This window comes from Opisthorchis viverrini (assembly GCF_000715545.1).
Source record: "Opisthorchis viverrini unplaced genomic scaffold opera_v5_44, whole genome shotgun sequence".
NCBI lineage: Eukaryota > Metazoa > Platyhelminthes > Trematoda > Opisthorchiida > Opisthorchiidae > Opisthorchis > Opisthorchis viverrini.
Window position 1 is genome coordinate 591,655 of NW_008751700.1, and position 21,034 is coordinate 612,688.

General features: G+C 42.3%; 1 protein-coding gene across 1 annotated transcript; it reads left to right on the forward strand.

Moving 5' to 3' along the window:
- Nucleotides 1-4,406: 4,406 nt before the first annotated feature.
- Nucleotides 4,407-20,057, forward strand: T265_13179 (hypothetical protein; the record flags this gene model as incomplete). Its single annotated transcript, XM_009167645.1, has 2 exons — nucleotides 4,407-4,484; nucleotides 20,001-20,057. Coding segments are annotated over 2 exons (126 nt in total), but the record flags the coding sequence as incomplete, so codon positions are not given.
- Between the last annotated feature and the right edge of the window lie 977 nt (nucleotides 20,058-21,034).

Sequence of the window (21,034 nt, forward strand, 5' to 3'; positions counted from 1 at the left end):
ACATCACCTAACTATGCTAGATACATTTAGATCGCAGCCTACATTGCACTGCGGGTGTGTGCATAATTCATGCAAACGATGTAGCTACGAAGGTGTTCAGATCGCAAGATAAGGGACACTAGATGGACTCACAGCAATATGCAAGTAGGTAAACACCGTAGAGACTTCTACGAAACCTGCTCATTGTTGTAGGAGACGGGGTATTGCGCATGCAGTCTCACGACAAGACGCTATACTTCGTGCAAGCATCCCGAAGAACTCATCTCTATTTTCATCTATTTTCTACCTCTGTTCATCGTTTGCACCATGAAATTCCAAGAAATGACTGGTCAGGTCTCGTAGAAAACTCAGCAGTTTTCGTAATCAGAGTATACAAAGAATAAATTTAGTCTGCCCGATTGAAAACGCAAACACGTGATAACCATGCTCTAAATTTCATGCCCTAATACCGCACATGTCCATCTACTCATACCGGGATTCCCATCAATAAATGAAGGTCTCAGAAACGCTGCCGTACCACATTTTACATTGAACAAACAGAAAGTGTTAGTAGGAAGATGGCAAGGGTGTGGGAATGAGAGAAGTTGATTCAAATGTATCTTGGGCTGTCGGCACTGTTACATCGCTCATCTATTCGTCCACTAGAAATTCAGTCACTCATTTGGGGCATCCTGCTATGTGGTGTTCCTGTGTGATATATGACTCCAGGTTCGCGTGATGTGAATCAACGTCGAATTCATTCACCCAAGGGTCAGTTGACGGGTTTCGATAAGTGAGAAAACATGTTCATCAAAACCCGTTGATGTCTTTGCCAAACTTCAGGTCATTATGAAGGGTAGATAAGGATTTGACCCTGGTTGCACCTAGACTTTTCCTCGGAAATCCACAGACAGATAAGCATACAATCACTAACTCCGCGCTCACCTGACAAAACTGACTCACATTTGACAGAAAAGGATAGCAGAGTATGGATTGGATTATGACTGGAAGGATTTGTCCGATGCAATAGACTGATGACTGTTCAATAACTGTTGAAATTTCACGAATACCTGTTGCGTATAACATTCTCGTGCCCATTAAAAAGTTTGCCGTCACTAAGAACTAGACAAATTTGAAGCACACCACTGCATAAGCGCACGATGGGGAAAATACTTATTGGCTGTTGGTGTGAATCTCACAAGTCGACAGAAAACAATGACGTCTAAACACCGTAAGTAGGCTGTTCCAAACAAATGAATAGGAGAAACTACATTCAGGATAGAGTACTATCTAATACGCCCTGTAGTTGATGTGTATGCGTGTACACGGAATTTCCAGCATCCGATTTAATAGTGTCATAACGAGGAGAATTCTTCAGTTCCTCAAACACCCTTGCTACTGGATCATGAGGCTGCCTCGGTGCAGCACATTCAGTTGGAGAATACCTTGAACGAAAGACCCAGCTGAGTATCAGTTGGGTCTTCCGAGATCGTTATCGTAAGTTACAAGTAAATGTTTATGAAGCACACATCCAGTTGAGTGCCCAACTGCGAAGCACGATCGAAGAAAACTAGTCTTCCAGGCTAACTTGATGAGAGCTAAAATGACAAAGCTGATACTGTGTTGTTAGAAGGTTTCCATCCATGTTAGTACGAGAGTGGAAAGCCCATAGTCAAAACACGGTGGGGCATTCCAATGTAATGCAATCCGACGTTTGTTGCTCAGTTGGTAAGCTTTCGAGATGATCCCTATGATTCAATGGGTGCGAGCGATGTTGATTCGCATTAGTCGCAGGAATTTCTATCGGCCAGTATGTAAGGACACCTGTTAGTGAAGGGAGCGTGTGTTATGGGCCTAGATATTTTGTGCAAAAGAAAGGTGCTCATGCGCGTGACAGGTTGCGACACAAGCGATTGGTGCGTCAGGTGAGGCCGGGTGTGTGCTTGTTTCTGAACCCTGTTTGTCAGCGCTTCTACGACATAAGCGCGCGCAGCCTTTTTTCGCCACAATCAGTGCGTACTGATTTGTATAGCATTGTCGGGACATGTTCAGGGCAGGAGGACGATTGTTCAAACGAATGATGTGAGCGTGCATTGTGCAGATCCCACAGACACCCACAACTAAAGCGTATCTGTGCTCGGCTTTGGATCTGTCCCCCACTCTGTCCTTTCATTGGCCTAATGATTCAGGGTGTCAACGCGTCAGTAAGACTGCTCCTACGCGTCGCTTTCTGATTGGATGACACTCGGTGGGGAAGTTCAAATGCCACCGACACAAGTTTGCGCGCATCAATTAGGATATCAGCGTTCATGCATTGTCAGTGAAGACAAGCCAATATTCTCGATAATTCAGTTACTCTGGATACTCTACCGGCTAGCGCAGTGCTATGAGTTTATCTAGATGACCCTTCCTGACCAGAATCGCAACCGTGATGGGACACATTTGGGATGGCGGGATGAAGGAAAATTTATCTTGACCATCCCAATCGACGTAAGTTACGAAACCCCACGAATATTCTCCAGAGAAATGCGGAACAGTTTCCTAATCCTGTAAGACTGAGATCGAAGTGCTCTTCTGCTGGATAGGACCTTGCATTTTGCCAAATTGATATTGATTTTCTTATCCAACTGAACAGAAACCTATCCGTTAGGATGTGGTGAAATTTGTCTCGACAGACTGCGGTACCGATGTAGATGTCACGCAACGGAAGGTGAAGCAACACACAAAGTGGATGGAACGAAAGCTTGTTCCCCGTTGTCCGTGTTCGGGGTTAAACTTTTACACTGCATGAGAAGCACGGAATCTCAATATACTTCAAGCGTCGATTCACCAGTCCTCAACGAGCACTACTAGAACGAACTATTCTGAAACTTGAATTGCGGCTTGCACCGAGTCCATTTTGCAAACCTCTGCTTCGCTCAGTACATTTTTGCGCCGATGCCTTACACAGCCAAAAATTTTACCGTGCTCCAGTAACATTGTGTCAGCAGCGTCTGATCACGATGACATACAGATGGAGGTGAAACATCAGTGTAACTGGTCGATGTGTTTATCTGCACGCTTGCAACGTTTAAAACGTAATCTTGATTATTATGGATATAAAAAAGCGGGTCCTTACCGTCACCAATCGAAACCACTTTTTCCTCTGAATTGTTTGCCTGTAGGTCAGTGACAATTGTAGCATCCTTCGAAAAGAGACGACGGCATGTTAGTTCGGGCAGTTGACGTCGAAAAAATAATCTTAAAACAGAAGTCACTCAGCTCACCTCCTAAGACCTGATCGAAAAGCTTTTTTAACCCCGTCAGCTTGACTCCGACAGGGACGGATTCCAATATTTTGGTTGATAGATACGAACTCACACTATAAATTCCCAAATATTTCCAACCAAAAGGTATATATCAATTTAGAAGACTTGTAATTAACACATCAGAGGGTGATGGAAGTTGACGGATTTCTGCACGGCTGGACGGCTGCAAAATTGCTGGTGCATGAAATCTGGTCACTATCTTCTAAAGGTGAAAACATGTTTTCTGCTGACTGGGAGCTCTTCACCCTACTTAACCGTCCTCCTCTGGTTACGGAAGGAACAGAAAACGTTGGCTTTTGTGGAGTAATAACAATCCTTGAAAGCAAGAGCATCCGAAAATGTTAACATCTGGAGAGTCTTTGTCAAGAAGGACAAACGAAGCACACCGTCTCCGCGAATGTTCTTTTGGCCTATACACTTTGTTACCTGTGCGGCTAACGTTGATACTGATATGCAGCCTTCAGTGCGATATTCACCGCGGGACGCAATTCGAATTGCTAGGGTTCATCTTATAACGTTCCAAAAATGTTCTTTATTTTGCAGGCAGAAGTGGAATGCCTATCCACAATACATTCAATGGTAGATACTAACCTTCAAAATTAAGATAATTCTCCTAACCGGGCAACTAGGTGACCCTCATAAGCTTTCTTCCCACTTCTAGCACTTTTCACCTCAGTGTCAGATGTTGTTAGCTTCTGAATGATCGTACGGATTGTTGCGCACGCGCCAGGATAAATTCCATTTACGGTGGCTCATCGGCTACTTACACCCAGGAAAAAGCTGTCTCAGTCTGATCATTCGGGTACCTATTGGATGCTGGGATAGCATAGAGCCTGATGCCTGATTTTTTCACCTGGATTTTGTTAAAACATCATCAGGACATGTTGAACGATTTCTCGCGAAGTTCGAGATAGCCCCGCGGCAGCCAAATTATACGGAAAGAAGTGAACAGGTACTGTTCAGTTTCATTTGGAAGGTACTGTTTGCTGTATGATGTGCTTTCTAACGCCGATTAGATGTTTAGTGGATGCTACGCAGATGTTTAGTGGACGCTACTTTTTCACTAATATATCACGAGCGAAAATTAATCGAATTTCATCTTTTCTCTTTTGATTTCAGATCAAACATGAGCCAAATTCTCTACGTTTTCTGCGCTTTTGTGCTGTTATCCTGCTTAGAGGAGCAGGTTTTGGCGCCGTAAGTGGAAAATCGGTGTTTTCTACTCGCGAACACCAAAATGAGAAACAAGGACAATCTCCGTGAAAGAAATTAGAAAAGTTTTGGGATATTTAGTAAACGTCACGAAGTGGAACTTCTATTAGGTTCACATTCAGTATACTGGTGACATTTCAAGTCCAAACGCGATATTATATTTTCTCCTCATTACGCACGGGTATTACTCAAGGTACTAATATGCGCATTAGCTTTCACAGTCACAGTACAGTTAAGCCCCAAACAGTAGAATATTATTCCAGAGTAAAAATGCTTGCCCACCAGTGGCTTTGCTGGTGTAGACTCCACTTCCTAAGAGACACGTCTAATAAACTAACAAAAACGTATAGACTGTTCTGGAAGTATTAGACACAATACGAGCTAGATTCGCCAGCGTCCACAACCACGAGTAGATATTGTTCGTTTTCGGTGAAGTATCAGACGGTTGTTCCCGGTTTATAGTAGGTGGCCGAGGTCTGTTGTAGACAAGCGTAGAAGTTGCCCAAGTCTGATAATTCCACGAGCCGTTCCACTGGCTAAGGCGGCCATAGTTTTGTCGGGATGTCTTTCTGTCACTTTCAGCTCCTCGCATAGTGGCATCCTGAATGGGAAGAAATTTTGATCCAAGCCTATGAATGATTTTTACGGTCCACAAATGATTCACACATATATGTTCTAACATGAACTGCCCATGTCGGCGAACGCAGCATCAAGTTAAACCGTTTCGCACTGGCCAGGTTTCCTCGGTTCTTATCGGCGGCAAAATACGTTTAGTTACCACTTTGACAGTGTATACTACTAACGAAACGTGTTTTGACGTGCTGTTCCTGTTGGACGGTTGAAATGGAAATTATTGGACCTTTCCAGAACCCTGTACAAAGTCTCTACTCTTGTGTCTTGTAGCTCTTAACCGCTTAGCTCGTGTTGGCTGCTACTTCGAACTGGGAGGCGATCTTCTTTTCACCGGGAGCAAAACCTTTTATATTGATCGGCGTTTATCCAGATATATGCAGTATATATATATATATGCAATATAGTTTTTGGTCAGTGACTGGTATTGGAACTTTATTTATCTGAATGCCTGGTTGGGCTACTAGGACTACTGACTGTAAACGTTAGTAGTTTGCTGCTTCCATTTCGAAAACTAAGGGTGGGTCTGTGAAGTAACTGATAAGTCAAGCGGAAAAGTAGCGATGAAATATATAACTGTTTTAAATAATTTACATTCACTCAAACCATCGCCGAATACGGGCAGTGCCTAGGCAGCTGGTTGTTTCCCGAATGGTACCATTAGTGGTTGGCCTTTTTAAAACGCTCCCAATCTGGTGCAGCAGTGTATAATTTTGTAGTGATTTGTAAATTTGTAATATTCGGACATTATAATGACTGTGAATGAATCGAAGCCTACAGTTCACATGTTCCCAAAAGAACGAAACACACATTTCCAATTTGCAGGATAGGAAATTATCCATGTTTGTTATTAACCTTAATTGTTTCTGACATTCGTGTGAGATGGGAACGGCGAATTTCGGAACTTGTTTATCCCCATACTAAATCCTAAGTTTTTCTGTTCTTCTATTCCCCAGTCCCCCAGCACACTATCTATATCCAGCGCATATGGGTCCGAGATACAAACGATTTCATACAGCAGATGTGTGGGATGATTACGGAACGGGGTAAGAAATTTATTCATGATTTCTATTTTTTAACATGAGTTGGCTAGTTCGGTATCAGCTGTGGAATATCGATCCGCTCGAACGTTGATTATTATCGTGCACAAACCGCGGGAGTAAGAACAATCTGACTCCAGAAGAGAAATAACTGAATGATCTTGTAGTGTCTTCAGCCTGGATTAAAATCAAAGGACTTACTTTATGAAGTCGTAATTTTTCCCGATCATATGTTTTCTACACCACCTCCATACTTGGTTTCAAACCTGTTTACGGTCTGTGAATGAAACACTACGACAAGGGTAGATGTAAGAAATTTATATAGGTATCATTATTTCGTTTGACATAGAGAGAAGTTTGCCATTGGCCATAAACCCATCAGGGAAGATCACCGTTTAAAAGAAAAATCGCGCTAGCCATTCGACTGGATCGTGGCATTTTTCGGTGGTCGTGATGAGTACTAATGTTCTCACGTGGATATGGCAAATTTGTTCACCACTAGAAAGGAAATGAGAGTTCGTTTCAGAAGAGCTTGATAAACAATCAGTAGTTTTTATTTGGGTAGTGTTTCGCTTTTGACACAAAAGCTTCATCAGGCCAAGTGAGAAGGTCACCAAATTAGGTTAGTTATAAGGCAGACGGGGAACCAATCAGTAAGAACTGAGAGTCAGAACTGAGTCCGAACTGAGAGTACAATCACACTTGGAAGATTGTGGCTCTGAGTGCCTCTGTATCAACGCCATGATGATGCCACATTAGTTTCAATCCCAAATGTCTGTCTCACTCGTATGATGTGGAATTGTCAGTAGGAGCAAGTCAATTAAGAGCCCGCTGCTAATGTTACAGTACATTGCGCATACGGCGACATATAATTATTTTAGCGTTCTCATCGGTTGAAATTTACGGAGATGGGTAAAGCATTCCGTCTCAAACCAAACATGGAATCTTCGCCAGTTAGCTCTAAATGCTCCATAATTCATCCACAGTGTACAGAGCCTCGCGCCACTGCTGAGTGTAAATATTTTTATGATCCTATAGAGGGCGGGCATGACGCCGCTCATCAGTCTGCATCTTATCTAAACCTGGGACAAAACAAAATGTGGGTGTAGAAAGATGAAGCAGTGCGGAGTGTCGCTGCGATATAGCGAAGTCAACATTTTGTGTTCCCCATATGGGTATCGATCTGTGCCTTCTGAAGCTCAGTGGATCTGTAGCTGATTGGACACATTTACCAGATATAGTACACACGTTGTTGTAAAAGAATGTACCGTACCCGAGTAGCTTTCACGCGTACTAAGAATGACAAAAGTATGCAGGGTTTTGCAAATGATATAATACAAGTGACTACTTTGTTGTGGTTGGATGTACTGTCATCACTGACGAAGTTGAAGAGGAAATGTGAAAGAGGGTAGCCCTGTCGGACACTACTTGATGTGGTGAACTCAGGAGAAAGCTTCCCGTAGACCTTTACATGGCCGTAGGAGTTGGCGTACGGCGCCTTGATGAGGGTCAAGAATTCATGGAGGACACCTTTGCTCCACAGACACTGCAATAGTGCTTGGCGGTCCACAGAGTCAAAGGCAGCTTTCAGACCAAGAAACAACCATTGTTGGTTGCTGGAAGCATTGTCGCTGTTCCAGAGTCTGTCGGAGGGTGAAGATATGGTCGGTGCAAACTTTTGCAGGACGGAACCCAGCTTGGTCTTCGCGGATCTGTATTTTTGTGTATTCAGTCAACCTTCGAAGGAGAGAGAGCACCAGAGAGTACCTTCGATGCTACAGCTAACCGGCTGATGGCACGGTGGTTTTCACATAGCGTCAGCGTACTCTTTTTGAAGATAGGGATAACTCGACATGCTCCATTCTGCAGGCACTTTCTCTTCGTCCCACATTACACCAATAAGTTTTGTCAAATGGGTCACCAGGGATCTAACACAAGAGCCATCAAGTGTCAGCAGTCGTTGTAGAAATAGGACGAGTACCCCAATTTCAACTGCAACGAAAGCTTCACATATCTGTTACATTGCATTTCTTCGATCCATCTCAGGAGTCCTTATGGTGGTCTTCAGTCCTGTTCATCCAGTTTATTAGAAAACAGCAGTGTTCTCATCCAGTATATTTTGAAAAAGAACCACCGAAAGTATCATTTTTTCTGGAAGATGCATGTTTGGGGAATAGCAATAAAGGTAATTTCGAGATGTAGCAAGTTGTCACGCGCTAATCCATCATATCCCTGATTCGTAGTATCCTCATCTGGTATTTCAATTGTTAGATTTCTTAAAGAACGGCCGTGTACGAATACGTAAATAGATTATTGCTTGGATCAGGCCAAATTTGTAGTTCACTAACAGACTGGGTCAAGGAAATCGGTTAATTTTAGAATATCGCTTCTTATCCCCTATCCTCCATGGTTCTGGTGGTTTCTTTTTATTTTGGAATTGAGATGAGAAAACTTCCGCGCCCCGAAAGTGCATATTCCATGACCTTGTTCAATCTTGGAACTTTACCTCGAGAGATAAAGTTAGCTTACGAACACAGTCTTATATCGGCTTTCAAAAGTGGTCGTATACTTCCTCTTTATTTCGGACGGCTCAAGCACTGTCCCTCTGAATAGACGCTGCGACCTTTTATGACAAAAAATTCTGTTCCTCTATCTGCTGATAAACAATCCATTAGCTTTGGTTGTGCTCCGGAGAGTTTTGTGGTGACTGCAATGCAGAGAATGGCTAGAATTCATTCACCCATGCCCGCCATGCTTTCCAAATAAAATCTCGGCGCAGTAGCGATCTAGGTACTCAAATGCAGTCTGGGGAAAGAGCACAATGTTTTTGAGCGTGACTTTATCGCCCGAATTTTCAGTCATCTTCGGGAAACTTAATCAGGAGCTGGTCAGTAAAATTCACGTAGATAACAGAACACGTGCCTACTGTTGTCAGCGTTGTAACCAACGTCATTTTGTACACTATTCTGGTCATGTGATTTGTGCTGATGCAGAGAAGATTGACCTATATTTGCATGTCCTATTTCAATACCAACTATCCCTGCTTACACGGAAGATGGCTGTTTATCGTGAAGTTGGTTGGCACATGCGGAGTGAGCACGAATTGTCGAATAGTACCTCGACGTTCGCCCAACACGATAGGCCCTACAGAGAATTTTGAACTGCTCAAACAGTAGGTTGCACCTCAATGCCAGAGCATGGAATGAGATTACTGAGAATCCACTATTTTGTGGAGCTGCATAGCATATCTGTTGTGATAAGCATACTTTTCCCCCACGTTCAGCTATTAGTATACAAAGTTATCCGCTGTTTTTCCATTCCCCCTTTCAGTCTGATCATTTGGTATCGTAAGAGCATTCAGACACATTGCGAAGCCTTATGTTTTGTTCTCTAGCCCCAGACTCCGCGCCCATATTGAATTTTGATGGGATCTGGAGTTCCTTTCAGAATAGCGTTTTCTGCACATTTGCTTTGCAGTCGTTTGAAGTGCTGATCTTATTTGTGTTTCGGCAAGAGAGGAAGCAGATTTACTTAGGATTACTTGAGTGAGCTTAACTTCAGTGCCCGGTCTGAGCAGTGCATATATGAACAGTTTATCAGCCCTTTCACAAAAGCATTTTCACGTTGACGGGATCATATCAGTAATACATTAGGTATCGGTACGGATAAGTCGCCTTTTGATACAAAGATAAATCAAAGCCGTCTAAACATCTGGGAAAAAACCCAGGGTTCAATCGAAATCAGCCGTGCACGGTGTTCCTGCATTGAACACAAAAGACAGACAAGTTTGCCACAACCGAATTTTACGCAGTTGGACAAACTAGTAAAGTCTGGGTAAGTGCACTTCACACTTGAACACAACCACAACTCCTGTTTGATCTATCTATCTAAAACCTATCATGGTGGGTGACCGCTGGATGTGAGAGGGCTGAGAACCACGACAAGTGAATCCGAGCCACCTTCAAAAGCAAAATGGCACACGGGTAAGCGCCGCATAAACAACTAGCAACAACAGAACGAAGCAGAAAAAACGAGCATCAGTAGTGTGTTCGATAAAATAAGGGCGCAAGCCGCTGATTTCATTTGTAAACAGCATTGTCTACTTGCAGATTCCATTAGCACGTTCTTAGCTATTCGGCCTTCACTTTTATCGGTTCACTAGACCAGATTTCTTTGTAGGTGCTCAGCGTTCAGACATCGCCCAAAAAAGCACAAGAATACACTGAAGTACTTCGAAATACTGAACAGTTATGCAAATGGGTGGTTTGCAGTCATGGTTGCCTTGTTGGCCCCACACTGTTCGCGTTTTCACCACACTGCCTGTTTTTTTCCGGGTGGTTATCCGAGTGAAGCAATATTTTCGAAACCAGGCGGCAGTTGAAGGAATAGATACTACGCTGTGGATTTCTTCTCCCATCCTCCCGATATTGATTCAGTGACTGAGGGTGGATAATGGGAATGGTTTTAGTTCGGCATGAGATACACCAAACTGAAAATCAACATTCACCTTACTGTTCCGAACTTCGGAATATCCTTTAAGGTTCTTGAAGTTGTAATACACACATAGTCGTATATCTCTGTCCGTTACCCAGAACAAGGTTTGAGTTCTTCAACAAGGTGAGTTGTTTATATGAGTTTGGAAATGGAGTGGGCTATGAAGCGATGAGATTTAGTACATCTCAGATACTTGCGACTGAAGAAGTTATAAGCAGCCAGCGGTTACGTGCAATTTAAAACCTCTATCCCTTGCTCCATTCTTTCGACGCAGTGCCATCGAATTCGCCCACAATTTTCTTCGCCTGTCCCCTCCACTGTCAAACCCTATAACCTCGTGTCTGCCCTTCCGTCGTATGTTTGCACAACAATGCTTCCTTTACCATTATCTGCCTCAAAAAGTCCACTTCATTATGAAACTAGCATGGGATATCATTAGTTTCTCACCTAATTATGCAGATCTTATTACAACAGTGGGTGTAGTAACACTGCTGACCTTGGATCTTGAATGCTTACAAGAACGTTTGCGAAGCATCTGCATCGATCTGCCATTCTCAGTTTATCCAGATGCCGAAATATGGAAGTAAACAGAGACCAGATCGATTGCCACAAAATGGGTACAATTTTATCCAGTACACCAAACACAAAAAGAGTAGTACAACCGTATGGAATGTGCTCTCTTACAAGCTGCTCCATGAAAACGATACCTCAAACATCCCCACCAGGGTTTGGGTTTCAGCTGGATGCTGGCCAATCAGGACCGACAGGATAGCTTTGGGCTTTTGTGATAAGCCGGATGAATACTAAATAATCATTCCATTTGTCGACCACCCACAGAATTATACCGTTGTTAAACACGTTAAGGTACACGGCCTTCGTTTGTTTACCACTGAGTTTCGTCATCTAACTTTCTGTTGGTAATTTTCTTGACCCTAAGATCTGTAGGAGCTCTACGGTAGTCTCACTTGGTGGGACTACGTTACAGGCATTTATCTTCGGGTTTTAATACCTCAGTTAATCTTTCTATTCCAATCTTGGCCTCTGACCACTTAACCACACATTCGTACAAGCTGATGTGCTAAATGAAGAACGAATCCTGTGTTTGTGTACGACCTGTTCATCTTCATGGATTTTAGTTGTAGAAAGAAGTGTAGTATATTTTCCACACTTCTCAAGCAGGCAGTGAAACACAGTCTTCTTCAACTAAAATGTGACTGTTTTTCGGTTGGATGCTGCAGAAAAGCTTGTCATTCTTCTCATAGAGTTCCCACTCTTGTAACCCGCCTGTTCCAGGCGCAGTCAGACAACACGATCGGAAACTTGAAAAGTGAGTGCCATTCAGACTGTTCGTCCAGTTGACTACTTCTGGATACACGAACGTTAAAGGCACCCGTTGTTCGTTAGCGGTGGGACCTTTACCAATAGCTGGTGCGCGAACTAGATCGCAATTGGCTAAATGTTTCCTTCAGCATTGGGTGAAAACTCCAGAACACATTCTCGATTAAACTGTTTTCTTATCCAGTCGGACTCCAAGCTTGTTGAGAAGTGAATAAAATAATGAGAAAAGTGGAGTAACTTCAATAGCCACGAATTCGGCTTGCCAAACACTTGATAGTTTAAAAAATGCACCAATGGACTTTTGTTCACAGATCTGACAAGCGCTCGATTACCGACGATGGTCTTTGGTTCAGGCAAAACCGGATAGCCCAAAGAGTCTGAGTAAGTGTTATTGTGTTTCGCTTTTGTGGTTCGATGCATTTTTCAGTTGCCCAGCTTATTGAAACAGTCTTACTGGTTGTGATATGGTAATGTCGACAAGCGTACCAACAGTTACTGTTTAGTGTTACTTGCATACCTGGTGAGAAAATTTCATTCAAATTATCCAAAGGTCTGATAGGTGCATGAGATTATGAGTATACGTTCTTGCACTTTTAGTGATAGCAATAGCATACTCTCTTGCCGATTGTATGAACGTAGATTACAATGCCTATTTCTCACTCATTCTATCCGAAGAGGTTTCAGATATATGACTGGAATAATGCCCCCCTGAAAAAACCACCCAAGTTAGTTTAGTTACTCACCTGCGACAATTTCCGGCCATCTGCAACTGCCCTCAGTGCGTATGCTGACAAAGAACAGACGGGATGAGTGATCCCGAGGGTCTTTTTGTACCTTTGAATACAATCGTAATGAGGCAGTGGAACAAGAAGTTCATCTTAAATTAAAAGATCCGTTACTAGGATATTCGTAATGCACTACTCATAAGGTTGCTGAAAATTCGTCGACAGCCCACGACGAGTTTTGCCCTTCTTGGATCTCATCATGTAGGCGCATTCCCCAAGCTTCCGGTAAACTTATGTTCTACTTGGAACCGCACCGCACGGAATTAGCAAAGTACACTCATTTGCAGACTAATTTGGTTTCTCGAGAGCCTCACCTGGAACCCAGCTGAATCTCTCGTTTGTGATGTTTCCAGGCAACCGAATGTGATGCAAATGCCGCCCCATTTTTCAGTCGCTACGATATTCGAGATATCGCAATACAGGTATATTCGTAATGCACTACTGGAAACATCACAAACGAGTGTTCTGCTGGGGGTCTGTTGAGTCTAAAATTGAATTAGTTTGCAAATGAGTGTGTTTCACTAATCCCTTACTATTGTTTTACCTCTAATAGAATCCGAGGTATGATTAACTATAGCCACTAAGTGATGCATAAATAATAGATAATAGACAACTACAGTGGCTGATGGTTGAATGGAGATGCCATACATGTAAAGGAAAGTCTGCTGTATACTGGTTCTCTAGACGTGAGGATAATCCCAACGTTTTTTGAGAGACGACGACACCATTCTGAGTCTGAATTTCATTTTTGCGAGCTGGCGTGACCACGTTTTAGCAGTTTAGAAAGTATCGATGCATTGCCTTATGCTGCAGCGCTTGCCCAAAATACCACAAGGGAAGTCGGGCAAGTTTCTTAGCTGCTGTGGATTTCTAGTTTCTTACCTCTTTACAGTATAGTGTTTAATATTTTAGTGCTTCCCGTTATAGAAACTAGGCCATTGAGAGGTTGAAACAAACGTTGCAAATGTTCACAGTCCAACTTGCCGGAAATGTCTGCATTAACGAACAGAACCTTCGTCAACTCGCGCATGAGTTAGGGTGTTTGATTTAAACAACCAGCGGATAGATGTGAAGCTTCAGAGGAGGGGTCTAAGTCTGCTCGTGATTCAATCAACTGTTAAGTGAAAGAAGCTGGGGAGACCTCTATTCAAAAACAGGAGGGGGATCTACGATGTGGTACTTTATAAGCCCAGGAGATTTCGAGGTGCCATTTTATTTGACTTATTTACTTCATCTATTTATGTAACAGTGTACATAAATGTTCACTTAATTTCTGTTGATTTTACAGAAACTTCGCTGATTATCCCACATAAAGTGTATACCTCTTCAGCATATTTTGGATCGACATTTTGCATTGGGTATGAGTCATAATTTGCTTTTAAATTCAAACTCAAACCTGCACCGGAAGGTCAAATATCAGTGTGCGGTGTGTATGTTTAATTAGAAGTTATTGGCAGTGCTTAATTTGTGAATCTTGAAGTGACACTGAACCCTCAGTTTTCCAGACTGTGGTCAAAACACTCAGTTTTGGATCACGAGCGGCTTCTCTGCTACCTGGTTAACTGACATTCAGACAGGCCAAACTGTGTAGACAAGAGGAGAAGTTTTATTCGAATCAGGTTTAAATATTAGACTCTATAACCAGTGCCGTTTGAAAGGTTTTGGCTTGACAGGTCCTGTTCCATTTTTCAACAAAATAGTTTTCTAATGTTTCTGAACAGGGACTTTTGTTAACTATTTCGAAGAAGTTCAGCATACAAAGTCCAGAAATATGGAGAATGAGTACTTTTGAACAGTGAGCCTGTCCCAGCACTCATCGACCATGACAAGGAACATGGTTGCTACCGAACTTTACTTTAAGTTTATAACAGAGCTGTGTCTGAATTGTGAGGAGCCCAGTCACACGTGACAAATCGTTTCCACTAGGCTTCAGCTTGGATGTCACTGGCTCATGACTAGTCCGATCTCTTTCTGCTTACACTGAAATGCCCAATAAGGAACAACCTTTTCCCGTGGATGAGCTTCCAAATCCTCTAGTATGAGCATCCAAAGTCCGTTAAATTTTAATTACCGGGTACGTTTATTTGGATCGTTTACTTGACGATAGGTAGGGCGGGGAAGAACAAGCGATTTTTTATAGTAACATTAGTTAGAAGCTATAATTTGAGTGTCGAGATAAGCTCCCAGAAATATTCCTTTGGTAAACCTTAAAAAGCCATTAGGTGTTGGAAAGAATAAGATCTCGTAATGCCAGTACAACACAATCAATTTCACAATAAAAGTGATGGGAATGAAAGCACCCCTGCAGGATTACTTGTGTTTTGTCCCGAAAAGTAAGGATATAATAAAATGAAGAAACATGAAGGTTCAGCTGTAACACATTTCCGGTTTCTGGTTGCCATGCTGAAGCAACACAAGGGCTGAGACATTACCAGGATGCCCAAACCTACACAAGGGCAATCGAAATGCCGTGGCTGGTATCAAACCGAAGACCTTCCGACCAATAAGTTTGTGCCCTGACCAGAGAGCTAACTTGAGCTAGAAAGGTGAGAATAAGATAACCGCATTAGAAACCATGAGGCGCTTGAAGTATACCGACAAACATTTGAAGTAGACATATTTTTACGATGGAACACACCACTTTCGGATAGCCAACGACCAGTTTCCCAATTTGGGCTCCGCGATTTTTGTAACCCCATGTTCTACTTAGATGCTAAACTGACGGAGGCCTAATTGGCAAAACACACTGAGTTGCAAATTTTTGGTGTTAACGCGCGACCCGAATGAATCATAGCTCACTTTTATGGTAACCCTCGATCGAACCTGCTTCACACAGTTTCAGTCGGTACGGTCTTCGAGACATAGCAGCATATATTCCTTGTGGAGCACAATACTCATACGGTCCCTGACAGCTCAGGACTGGTTTGGCTCACCTTGTCACTAACCAACAGGTGGATGTATTTCACCAGCTTCGGGGAGTGGATAGCTTCAAGAGCAAGGCAGTTCATGAGCTACCAAAGGTTTTTCAGAAACCTTTCTTCAAGAAGTTATACTGCCATATCTCACCTATCTTGCTAACTGAAATGTGTGACGGCTTTTGTGCAGCCCATTTAGTTGAAGGATATCATTAACGACAGTTTCAGATGCGGTTCATTTGGCCCACTGTTTTCAACTTGAACTTCTCCCTAATTGGGACCATTCGCTTTAAAATAAAACAGTGACACCAGAGAACCAATGCTGTTTTGCGACCAGAGTGACATCTCAATACAAAAGGTTAACCTGCTCACATGGTCAAAGGTTTTCACCGATCAACTCACCGTCCACGCTCACCTACCACATTTGCGCTCATAGCGAAATGAATCAATTTTCTTCTTTGCTTCATCCAGTGCAGTTAAATTGCTCCGGGAATTTAATCACCCGAGAAGTGTTAAAAGTAACAAATTATTCTTAGAGGGGCTTTTAGTCTCCAAACCAATAGGACCTGAATTTCATTCTGCCCATAAAGTAGGTTAGCCGCAGCTTTAAACTCATCGGGCAAAGAACTGGTATTTCGACTTTGTATTACTGCAACGTAATACAACCACGCCTAGTTTGAAAGTATTACTTATAAAACGGATCATAACTAGTCATATTTGCTATACGCGCAAATATGTTAAGTAGACATCTGGCGCCGCAGTACATTGTTGAATTGTTGACCAGAACTGTCAACCTATGTTGCCATATCTTCATGATGGGTTTGAACCCTTACGAAACATGTAATGAACCACTGTCCAGAGGCTTTATAAACACCAAGTACTTCAGAAGGAAACCTGAAAGGGTCAACAGCGACACTTGAGCGCCTTAGTAGTCAAATTTCCCGCTTAATTTCCCATTAGAATTGTCCATCAACGGCGTGTTTGTTTGTGCACACATATCCAGCAGATTTGAAGCTGGTCCATCGGAAGTTTCAGCCTCAATTTGAACCTGTCACCAGAGAGTCGCCTTTGTAGACAATTGATAGGTATTCCGAGAAATACACTCATTTGCAACTCAATTTGGTTTTCAGGAGAGACTCAAGTGAACCTTTCGTTTGTGATATTCTACAACTGAATGTGCCGCACACAGGCCGCCTCATGTTTGAGTCGGCACGACATTGGAGATATCGCAGTATATTTTCATAAAGAAAACTACTCAAAGGTGGCTGAATGTAATCCATGAGTATCTTAGGGTACCGGGCCATTACATCTGTTTTTTCCACAAATTTCTTTCTTTCTTCGAGAAATACACTCATTTGCAAATCAATTTGGTTTTCACAGTAGACGCAAAGGAATCTCTTGTTTATGGTGTTCAAGTGGATCATAAGGTTGACGGAAACTCGGGTAATGCGCCTACCTGATGAATCCCAAGAAAAGCGATACCGGTCGTGGGTTGCCTAAGCGTTTTCAGCAACCTTGTGAGTAGTTTCCTTTATGATAGATATTCCCTTGATGAGCGAATTCATATATGCAGATGAGTGAGTATACTATAGGCGATTTGAAGTGCGTCAGTTATATCCATTTAATGGCCGATGTCCGCCAGACCAATGGCACGGACACTGGTCCTTCTTTGATTACTGCTTTCTGTAACCCAAAGCCTGACATTCACAGGCGGATGGCAATCCGCCATGTCAATCCACGGCACTCGTACGTGTCCGTCTGGACAGTTGCTATCTTGGGGTAGATACTTTTTGTATACGGAATATCGGGTACTAGCCCATAGTCGTCTCATTTCTGAGGCATTGTGCAACTAATTATATTGGATAAGAGAGGTATGCCACTCCGGAGAGAAAGACAATCACTTCTAAAATTTCACCTGTTTAGTAATTATATATGTATAAGATAATAGATTTGAAGGGGAATGAATAAAATTGTTCAAGAACCTTTGATTTAGACGAATAGCCGAGTAATGCAACAATGTGAAACTGCAACCTGACCATATCCATGGGACATGCTTAGGCGTTGCTACTAGTGCCTTTTATTAAAAATATATTATTTACAATAACCGTAAACATAAATACTTATCCACTTTTTTCTTTTGGGTAGCCGAGTTTCCATTGATCAGGTCAACAGCACCGGTCGAAAATAGAATTTTTCCCGTATACTTTTAAATTACCATTTTACTTTGATCATATGTCTGGATTTAATAATTCATCAAACTTGCGCCGAAAAGTCGCGAGGACAGCGCAGCTGCTTTATCTAATTGGGGATCACTGGCCGCGCCCATGCTGTAAATCTCAAAAGAGAGCTTTACTCCACACGGGCTTCCCGATGACTGTCGAAAATTCTCTCCTGTGGGTTACAGATAGCTGTCAGGCGGCCGGCTAATTAAATTTGGCCCGGGACATAAATGTATGGGCAGACAGGGCAACTCGTTAGAGACTATATGATAAAATTCACGGCAAAATAACTCCTGGGATCACTTGGGGTGTGGGTATGGCCAGTAAAATCACGAATAGTCAGTTGCATTAAAAATGTTCACACTAGTTACGGAAGATGAAACATCCCAGGAGTACATTAGTGCAACATATGTGTTCATATTTTATCAGGGCTAGTAAAGTGAAACACCTCATGAAGAATACGGTTACACACATAAATGCGGGAATGTGTGAATAGACCACGTCAGCAATTACGTACCTGCATAATATTGTGAACAACTCGTGCAAATCATATGACTTTGTAAACAACCATGTTTATATAAGTTTTGCACATGCGCACAAGACAGGACTAGACGTATCCGTCAGATTCATATGCGCTATCAGTTTGCAACAAAACCGTTCGGTCCTAGGATTTTCCCTGCATTCTATATTGTGTACAATGCTCTCACAAGGAGTGGCGATTACAGATAGAACGTTTGTAGCCTACTCTGGAGGATAAACAATTTCAAAAACTGTTCTGTAACAGAATACTCGGCAACTGTCAGTAGAGTTCGCCTCCCACTTCAAATTTTTTTTCAATTAATTGCGAACAAGGCCTTCCATTGTTAATTCATGCAAAGCTGCTCGAATTAATCAGTGGCCTGAAAGGTGTTTGTCCGTTGGAATGGCTTGTTTCCTCCGATATTTCTACCAACCCTGAACCCTCAGTAATGTGAAACCCATAACAATTACGCAGAAAATCGATTGTCTTGTACGATAATCCGATAGTCACATCCCACTAATTATTACTTATCGGCATCCAGCTCAGCCACAAACAGTTCCAAGGTTATATTCCCGAAATATTGCAACACAAACTCACCTTATTCTTCTTGAATTTTTCATAAGCAAGCCTTAGCCTCACGATAACCGAAAAAGACTGAAATCTGCAATGACTAATGATTTTACCACTGGTTTAAGCATCCGATCATCGGTGGTGACAGGAGTGAGCTGTCCGCCACAAAAAAACATCGAGAGCCCTAGCTTTGACGCTGCTCACGACATGGAATTTCTTCATGGCTAATCAGTCTGTGCGGACTGGGATGAACTGATCAGCCTGCTACGGTGAAAAGCGAAACACACTTGATTCCTGCTTGACACAGCGGCCCTGTTGCAACCAAATGCTAACTTGCATAGTTCTTCTAACTCATGTACGGTTAGGTGACATGACGGGTTATGCATACTGCTATATATCTGATTTCCTACAGGGGAAAATGTCGGTAGCTTAGGTAGCGTAGATGGTCGTTGGCTTGTTCGCTGAGCTGGACAGTTCGATTGCAAACGTTTCATCACCAATCGAGGTAACATAATCATCAATAACGCACTGATGATGTCACTGTCGATGTCGATAGGTGATAAAACGTTTGCAATTAAATTGCCCAGTTCAGCGAACAAGCCGACGACCGTGTATCTGATTCTATTAGGGAATGTCGCAGAGGCTATAGGGTTTGATCATAAGAATTTATGGACCAGACTTTTATATGCCAAACAGTTATAATCAATTTGGCTCTTGACACCCGTTTGGTAAACAAGATCCGAGGCAAAATCTTGATTCATCGATAGCTCCGTAATTGATTGTAATCCCAAATGGTGTATCTGTTCCAAAACGTTCTTGTAATTTGCTCGGCGTTTTGTAAGTATCGTTTTCACTTAAATTCTGGAATTCTTTCCAGTCAACGAACTACCGAGAGACTGATGTCATTCAATCGATGTCATTTCGATTTATCTTGTAACCAGGCTCAACTTGTTTTATCCTATCACTCTTTCTTTATTTTCAAACTTTTAGGGGACCCTTGTTGGCCACTGAACACGAACAAACCACAATAATCGTTACGCCTGATTGATGTCATAAAATCGTTATGCATGTCATCTGCCTTTCTTTGCATCGAGTACAGAGCGCTTGTCTCTAGTTTTTGGGGTCACAGAAACAATCGGTCAGCTTGTTAGGCTTTTACCTGATTCAGTCAACGAATAGAGACAGATGACCCATTGACATTAACACAGCAGAGATCAAAATGTCAATGGTAACACAATCTCTGGGATGAAAGATGATCCCCCTGAATTTGCAGCAGCTCTTCTTAGAGAGAATATCAGTTATTGCATATATACCATTTGCAGTAATGAAAGCTACTGTTCAATGTAGCGACATCTTAAAGTAACCAAACTAGAAGAGGAAAAATAATCACCACCGTTTGCACCGTTTACGATAAAACTGGGATAATTTTTTGCTTTCTCAAAAGGACGATTTGCAGCTGTCGGGATCCTCAGAATGTACTGGACATGGTTGAACCATTCACAAATCAGTATCACATACATTTGTGGTAATCTGTGTAACAGCGCAAGTACTCCGGTAGTAATATACAAGACAGTTTAACAATCGACGAAAGTCTGACCACGTCCACGGAAGTTCACTTACGTGGTTATAGCGTGGGTCACCATGCTCAAGGATATGCAAGGAGATAGAAAACTTTGGAATGGTGAAATTCATAACGCGAATTTTTTCGTCTCTTGAATTCAGAAAACCAAAGGACCAAAAGCCCGGTAAAACGACTTAAATGTAGGTAATGGTGCATCCACCATCCACGTTCAGGTGAAAAAAAGTCTAAAACTATTCAGCAAAACTTTTATAGGTATTTTATTTCAATGTGGACCAAAGCGGCAAAACTGTGAAAGACGCCTGATTCAGAAGTTCTTTTTGAGAGTGGTTTTTGTGTGAATTTATCCGGGGACACAACGAGGACTTGAACAACAGCCAAATGGGTAAAAAAATACTCCCAGTTATTGACAGGTGTATTTTGTATTATTAGGTCGTGAATTTGA